This window comes from Ursus maritimus, unplaced genomic scaffold, assembly GCF_017311325.1.
Source record: "Ursus maritimus isolate PB19 unplaced genomic scaffold, ASM1731132v1 scaffold_3, whole genome shotgun sequence".
NCBI lineage: Eukaryota > Metazoa > Chordata > Mammalia > Carnivora > Ursidae > Ursus > Ursus maritimus.
In genome coordinates, this window is record NW_024425563.1 from 20,898,298 (window position 1) to 20,907,237 (window position 8,940).

Here is an 8,940-nt window from a genome sequence, read left to right on the forward strand (position 1 = left end):
CATAGTTATTTTGATTTGACAATTCTATACATTACTCAATGCTCCCCATGGTAAGTGTGGTTACCATGGAACATGTTTTACTTTTATTCACCATTTACCAATGAGAAAATTAAAAATTCACACTATCATTAGATGAATGTTTAAATTACGGTGGATCCTATTACGGAATACCATGTATTACTTAATAAGAACACAACAGATCTAGTGTAGTGCCTTGCAAACATCTCCAAGCCACATCATTAAATTTTAAAATGCCATGTTGCAGAATACATATTTTACATTGTGTCATAAGTAAAACCAGAACACACAAAACTATACGTGTGTGTGTGGGGGGGGGGTACAGTCCATCTTTTATTATGCAGATTCCTGATTTGTGCATTTGCCTACCCACTAAAATGCACCTGTAACCCCAAAACCAATGCTTGTGGCGCTCTGTGGTCACTCACTGACACATGGAGCGCAGCACACATCTGACCCACCGCAGACACACGCTGTCAGCCGAGGCTCAGCTGGCTGATGCTCTGCCTTCTCTTACCACCTCTCATACTATAAACCAGTGTCCTTTTCAATCTACTGGTATCATATTTTTCACGTTTCTGTCCTTTTTGTTGTGACTTCACTGCTTAAAATGATCCCCAAGTGTACTGCTGAAGTGCTTTCTAGTGTTCCTAAGTGCAAAAAGGCCATGATGTGCTTTATGGAGAAAATACATGTGTGTTTGACAAGCTTCGTGCAATGTTAATCAATTATATAAGGAAGCTAACTCTGTATGTCCCACAGGAGAAATGGTTTAGTATTCACTAATTCAGTATTCCTTGAGACTTTACAGAACATAACTATTGTAAATGAAGAGAATCACTGTATTTGTAGGTCTGTGTATATAGTTGTGCATGTTTGTAAAGATCTGCCAGATAATGAATGATTACACTGGAGAAGAGACAGAGATTGAAGAAAGTTGTTCAAGGAGAGCCTTAAAGTTTTTTTTTTTTTTTTTTTTAATACATTAAAAAGGGGTAGGCACTAGGAAACTCATGAACAGTAACATGACTAATTAAATGGCAGAGCTAGGACAAAAAAAGGTAATATAGGGGCGCCTGGGTGGCTCGGTCGTTAAGCATCTGCCTTTGGCTCAGGGCGTGATCCCAAGGTCCTGGGATCGAGCCCTGCATTGGGCTCCTCCACTGGGAGCCTGCTTCTTCCTCTCCCACTCCCCCTCCTTGTGTTCCCTCTCTCGCTGGCTGTCTCTATCTCTGTCAAATAAATAAATAAAATCTTAAAAAAAAAAAAAAGGTAATATAGATTCTAAACCTCATACTCTGAATCAGTGTTTCTCTCACTTCATTTTCATCATAAAATGGAATGAGGAACTAATTACTCAGAGCAGCAGACGCTGGTGAAGCTCAATGAGAAGTAGTAAAGTTGGTGGTTTAGAGAGTGAGCTCTGAAGCCATACTATTAAACTTTGTACCCTAGTTTCGCCATTCATTAGTATTATTCCTGGGCAAGTTACCTAAGCTTCTGTGTCCCAGTTTCTTCCTATATAAAAGGGGATCATAATAGTAACTACTTCATAGGATTATTATGGAAATTAAATGAGTTAAGGCCCCAAAGTAAGTGCTCAATAAATACCAGCTATAGCTTTACCACTACTACCATCACTGAAGACAATGACTGCTCTAAAAAGAAAAGTGACCTATTAGGAATGTATTTTTTTTCTTTTCGTTTTTTTTTTTTTTTTTTAAGATTTATTTATATGAGAGAGAGAGAGAGAATGAGCGGGAGGGGCAGAGGAAGAGGGAGAGAGAATCTGAAGTAGACCCCACGTTGAGCAAGGAGCCTGACGCAGGGCTCAATCTCACCTTGAGACCACCACCTGAGGTGAAACCAAGAGTCGGATGCTTAACCGACTACACCACCCAGGCGCCCCTAGGAATATACTTTTAACTTAACAACCTATACAGACGAGGTAATGTTTCCTACTTACGGTAAAGAAGAAATAGCAAAAATTCTCCTTTTTCTCCTGGATACAAGTTCGCTGATCCTTTCTATTGCCAATAATAAACTTACTGTTATAGAAAAAGTACCTGTAAACATGTGGGCTACAGACAAGAGGCTGAAGAAAGTATCTTGCTGAAATCTAAATTTGGTGGATATAGCAAAATTTTAAAGGCTAAAAGGGCACAGCAAATGTGCGAAATTCTTAAGGCTCCTCATTCATAAATGTCAACACAATGACAAAAAGCACTACTTTAGGCATAAAATGTTTTAAACATCTGTCTGAATTTATATTTTGCACATCATATTTGGACTTAAAAGTTCTAAGAAGAGGTGTGAAGATCAAAACAGGCAACATGCATTACAGACCAGATTTTTCCTACTTGTCACATACCTTGCTGAAAATATGCTTAAATTGCGCTAGTGCATACTTTCTGGAAACAAGACACAGCTCTAAAAATTAACAAAATGTCTGAGTTCAAGTTTAAAAGTGCCCACAGCCACCAGAAGCTCTAAATTAGACATCCCCAGAGGTTGTTTTTCTCTGAAGTCAGTGATTTTTCAAAACCAAGACAATGCCAGCTATTCATAAATCACTTTCCATCTTTTTAACTTTTTTTAAGATATTATTATTTATTTGACAGAGAGAGAGAGAGCACGAGAACATAAGCAGGGGGAGTAGCAGGCAGAGGGAAAGGGAGAAGCAGGCTCCCCGCCGAGCAGGGAGCCCCATGTGGGGCTTGATTCCAGGACCTCAGGATTATGACCTGACCCAAAGGCAGATGCTTAACAGAATGAGCCACCCAGGTGCCCCTAATTCTTTAAATTACATACGATATTAATAAATACTTTCATTTCTCAGTAAGAGGTTAAGATAAACAATTCTGAAAGAAGTCAGTCAGAAAGTTTGGTGGAAGCAAGTATTCTTGGAGAATTTAGAAAATGAAATATTTAGTTTATCAGTACACGAAAAATGTATACATCTAGGGTCACCTGACTGGCTCAATCAGTAGAGCATGTGACTCTTGATCTTGGGGTTGTGAGTTCAAGCCCCACACTGGGTGCAGAAATTACTTAAAAATAAAAATCTTTAAAAAAAAATATATATATACATATATACATGAAATAACCCATTTGATTTTAATTCTTTTTTAAAAAAATATTTTTTTTTGAGAGAGAGAGAAAGAGCGAGCATGCGTGCATGCACGTGCGTGAGCGGGGAGGGGGGGTGAGGGGCAGATGTAGAGGGAGAGAAGCTGACTCCCTGCTGAGTGCAGAGCACCATGTGGGGCTTGATCTCATGAACCTGAGGTCATGACCTGAGCCAAAATGAAGAGTTGGATGCTTAGCCGACTAAGCCACCCAGGCGCCCCAAGATTACATTTTTAAGGGAGGTAGTAATAATTAATAGTACCCTGAATGGGACCACTTACTGTTTTATTGGGCTAAGTGTTTTCCATAATTATTTCATTTCTCTCAACAACTTGAGGTAAGTACTCTTATTACTTCCATCTTACAGATGGAAAAATCAATTATTAGAAAAGTAACTTGCTCAAGGTCACTTCTGAAATTAGCAAGTGGCAGAGCTGATATCTGAACCTAAATTCTGACTCTTAACTGCTCTCCTACACTCTCATCTCTTAACTACTAAAGATACTGCCTCCCTTCAGACAAGGTAGGAAATAAAACCCCATAGGAATTTTCTTTTTAAATTTTTTTTCTATTGTTTGTATTGTTCTCAGTGTATCTGAGGTTTGCTTGGAATCCAAGTAAAACAAACTGTTCCTGATAAAATATATTAGCTGGCGGTGAACAGGGCAGAGACTGAAGAAAGGAGTTAAGTTAAAGGTAAAATATTTGCTGACACCAGCCTAACACATTTAAATAACTGCCAAGAAATTCTTGTTCTAAAGGCTAAATATAAGTCAGCCAGAGAAATTTTAGTGCTCCCCACCAATAAAATCAAAATAATGGCTCTGGGCTCTGGTATCCATACATAACAAGGCACATGCTTATTCAAACAGAATATCTATGTGCCAGGCTCCTAATTCATGTATCACTAAATCTGTTTCAAATGATGAAATTCACAAGGGTATGGACTTTCTAAAATAATGCTTATACCTCGGTTCTCCATCACAGAGATACTTAAGATCTCCATTAGCCTCAAAACATTAAGTGTATGGAATCGTGGTAAATGATTATCTAAGTTTTCAGAGAACATATGTTTTACAGCAGTCTGCTCAGTCCTGCCCTGTGGAATCCTTTGTATTCTGGAATTAGAACTCAGGACTAGGATTGCCTACATCAGTGGAGACGCCTCAATTACTGGTTATGGAACAAGAAAGGACAAGACCCCAATGAAAATTCCTATTCTTTCCCATCCCGTTGAGAAATAGCAGAATTATATATGCTCTGTTTTTTTCCTTTGAGGTATGGTTCACCTTTAGGAGACAAAAGGACAAGCAATGAAGAAATTAAACTGATATTCTAAAATGTTATTTTATTCCAGAGATTAAGAGTAGTATCTGTATTACATATACTGGAAATTTTCAATATTACCGCTCAATTCTAAGGCAAACAATAATAGCACTGGCATCAATGGAATTAATAAGCATTCACTGTGTGACTATATTTTATAATGACAAGAGGAAAGCTGGAAATTCCCAAACTTCAAAAGCCTACAATCTTGTTGAAAAAGTAAAGCTATCATAATGACTTATCCTAATGAAAAGAGTCTTAAAAATGGACCTAAATAAAACTCTGGGTTGTGGAACTTCTACAGATTCCCACTTCACTACAGTCCAGCTTACTTTAATAATTCACTAATACCAAATGAAAGTATTCCGAAATGAAGACTGATGCTCCTATCTGGGGTGTCTGAGAAACACCGGAGTTTCAAGTACAGTGTATCTTAAACAATTACGATAACAGCACACAAAAATTCCCATTTTCAGGAAAGAGATAATGCATTTTCTCGGATCTCAAAACATTTTTTCACTGCCTACCCCATCACCAATCTGTTGATCCCCCACAATTCCACAAAGAACAAACTGAGAGGAAAAATCATTCAACCAAGAAGTGTTATCTCATAGTAAGTATATCAGTAATTTATAGCTTACATTTCAAAACAACGCTATCCAAGTGAATTTATTTTAATTATGCTTCTCCTGCCATGTGTTTGTAGAATAACCCAGCAACTGGTGTAACAGGAACTGCATGAACTGGTGACTGATGCATGGAAAATAACTTTGTAGCAGGTTATTAGAAATTTTGTATGCTACCCTGAAACTTGCTCCATTTGTTTAGATGAACAACTCACCTGATGTTTCATTTAAAAGAAACCAAAACCCAATTCCCCAAATGCTAGGGCATCTAAGTTGGATAAACTACACAGGAATACTTACCTAGAGCTGTAAAATCTGAACCAGATTTGAATAGAGCTGAAGCTAGGAGCTGAAACTGTAAAAGAAAAATAGAAGCAAATTAGCTAGCTAAGCACATTAGAGAAAAATAATGTATCCTTTTGACCATTTATTAGCCACTGTATGTCTCTGCACATGTGCTGCCTGAGTCTACTCACCAAATAGTAGTAAGAACAACACTACATTTAGATTAAAGAATATGCTGATTTTCCTACTGGACTGCTTTCCAAAATACTGGACCAAGTCTTAAAATTATTTTATTTTTTAAATTTATTAAAGTATGCATTGTGAACAAACAACAGGTCAACTGAAATTGAGAATATTTAGAACTACAGTATTTACTTTAATTTGGGGCAACTATCTTTACCTTGAATGAGGATGCTGGAGAATAGGTAAATTAAAGGAAGAGAGTAGACCAATGAGTAGACGCTCAATGGAATTACTCTGCACTTTGTAAGACCTAAGTGGCTGATACCACGGATTCCTCAGGATGTATTTTATACCTGTGCTTCCGGCCTTTAAAATTTCAGGTATCAATCACATTAATATTCATAAGCCCTGATGAATGAATGGTCTTTTGAAGGTCAGAAACTGGACAAATATCCTAGAAGGAATTATCTAAGCAAGAGTTAGGAAAAAAGGGAACAAAAGGAAGAATTTTAAATCTATGGAAGTTGTTCTTTTTTTTTTTTTTTTTTTTTTAATATTCTGGGTATTAGTCCTCTGTCCTATATATCTACTGCAAGTATTATTTAGTCTGTGGCTTGTCTATTTTTCTAGTGTCTTTTATGAAATTTTACTGCTGTTGAAATCCCAACTTATCAAGATTTTTTCTTTCTTTCTTTCTTTTTTTTTTTAAAGATTTATTTATTGTTTGAGAGAGACTGCATGTGGCAGGTCGGGGGGAGGAGGGAAAGGGAACAGGGGCAGGGAGAAAGAATCCCAAGCAGGCTCCAAGCCCAGTGCAGAGCCCGACGCAGGGCTCAATCTCACAACTCCCAGATCATGACCTGAGCTCAAATCAAGAGTCAGACACCTAACCGACTTCCTACCCAGGAGCCCCCATATTTTTTCTCTTATGCTTACTGCCTTTGTGTCATGTCCAAGAAATCTCTATCCCAAGGTTGTAAAGATGTTTTCTTCTTGAAGCTTTAATTGTTTTAGATTTTATATTTAGGTCCATCTTAAATTAGTTTTTGTGTAAAGAGTGAGACAGGGGTTGAGATATCAGCACCATTTGTTAAAAAGACTTATCAACAAACTGGGGGCCTCAGAGGGGAGGGGAGTGGGGGAATGGGATAGACTGGTGATGGGTAGTAAGGAGGGCACGTATTGCATGGTGCACTGGGTGTTATACGCAACTAATGAATCACCGAACTTTACATCGGAAACCGGGGATGTACTGTATGGTGACTAACATAATAAAAAAACATTAAAAAAAAAAAAAAGACTTACCAAGTCCCCATTGGACTTGGCATCCCGGCCAAAAAAATCAACTGACCACATACATGTGGGTCTACTTCTGAACTCTGTTCTTTTCTATTGATCTATCTGTCTATCCTTAAGCCAGGTACCACAACTCCTTGATTATTGTGGCTTATACAAAATCCCGAAATCAGGTAGTATGAAACCTCTTTGTTTTTCTATTTTCAAGAGTGTTTTGACCAATCCAGGGCCTCTGCTTTTCCGTATGAATTTTAGAATCAGTTTGCCTATTTTTTTTTTTTAAGATTTTATTTATTTATTCGACAGAGATAGAGACAGCCAGCGAGAGAGGGAACACAAGCAAGGGGAGTGGGAGAGGAAGAAGCAGGCTCATAGCGGAGGAGCCTGATGTGGGGCTCGATCCCAGATCGCCGGGATGACGCCCTGAGCCGAAGGCAGACGCTTAACCGCTGTGCCACCCAGGCGCCCCATGCCTATTTTTTTTTCAACAACAACAAAGAAACCCAAACTTGCCATAATATTGATAGGGACTGCATTAAATTAAAAACCGATTTGGGGAGAATGGAAATCTTAACAAATATTAGTCTTTCAATCCATAAATGTGATCTCTCTCTCCATTTATTTAGGTCTTCTTTAATTTCTTACAATAGACTTATTACTACATATTTATTTTGGCATTAATATAAACAGGTTTAAAATTTTCATTTTATAATTGTTCATTGCTAATATAAAAATAATTTTTTTTTCTACTGACCTTGTATTCTATAATCTTGCTAAATTCACTTTTCTTGGTATTAGTATTATTGTTTTGTAGATTGCATGGAGTTTTCCATGTACACAATAATGTAATCTACACACAATTTTCCTTTCTCCTTTCCAATCCATATGCTGTTTTTCTTATTGCACTAGCTACGACTTCCGGCACAATGCTGAATAGAGGCTGTCTACTGACAGCAGACATCCTTTCCTTGTCATAGTCTTTAGGGAAAGAGTTTTATAATTAAGTACAGTACTAGTTATGTTTTTCATAGATGCCCTTTATGAGATTTAGGAAGTTTCTTTTCATTCCTAGTTTGCTAAGGTTTGTTTTGTTTTGTTTTGAATCATGAATGGCTTTTGGATCATGTCAAATGCTTATTTTTCATTTACTGAGATGATCTGTGGTTTTCCTCCTTCGTTCTATCAGGGTGGTGAATGACTGATTTTCAATTTTTTTTTTTAAAGATTTTATTTATTTATTTGACAGAGATAGAGACAGCCAGCGAGAGAGGGAACACAAGCAGGGGGAGTGGGAGAGGAAGAAGCAGGCTCATAGCGGAGGAGCCTGATGTGGGGCTCGATCCCACAACGCCGGGATCACGCCCTGAGCCGAAGGCAGACACTTAACCGCTGTGCCACCCAGGCGCCCCAATGATTTTCAAATGTTAAACCAACCTTATATTCCTAGAATAAACCCTCACTTGGTCATTGTGCATTATTAACCTTTTTATATACTGCTGGATTCAATTAACTAAAATTTTATTAAGAATTTTGCATCTACATTCATAAGAGGTCTATAATTTTCTCTGCTTGTAATATTTTTGTTGAGTTTTTAATATCAGAATCAACCTGCTTCATAACAGAATGTAGAAAGTGTTCTGTCTTCCTCTGGTTTCTTAGAATCTATGAAGAATTGCTATTTTTACTTCCTTAAATGGCTGACTGAATTTACTGAGAAAGCCATTTTTTAAATAATTTTTTAAAAGGATTTTGTTTATTTGAGAGAGAGAGAGAGAACATGAGCAGGGGGAGAGGGAGCAGGAGAAGCAGACTCCCCACTGAGCAAGAAGCCCGATGCAGCGCTCCATCCCAGGACCCGGGATCATGACCCGAGCTGAAGGCAGATGCTTAACCAACTGAGCCACCCAGGTGCCCTGAGAAAGCCATTTAGAACTAGTTTTCTGTTAGAAAGTTTTCAATTACAAATTCAATCTATGTCTGTGATATGGAGCTCCTTAAGATTTTCTAATTCTTCCTGTGTCTGTTTTGCTGTGTCTTCCAAGGAATTTGTCCATTTCATCAAGTTGCTGAATTTGTT

General features: G+C 37.8%; 1 protein-coding gene across 7 annotated transcripts in view; it reads right to left on the bottom strand.

Annotated features, from left to right (window-relative positions):
* The window catches only part of MKLN1 (muskelin 1), a 334,164-nt gene that overhangs the window by 4,624 nt on the left and 320,600 nt on the right, over window positions 1–8,940 (bottom strand). For all 7 annotated transcript variants that reach the window (XM_040643986.1, XM_040643985.1, XM_040643988.1 and 4 more), the window contains one exon: window positions 5,400–5,454. In XM_040643986.1, the coding sequence (XP_040499920.1) occupies window positions 5,400–5,454 (55 nt within the window). The remainder of the gene's footprint in view (window positions 1–5,399; window positions 5,455–8,940) is intronic.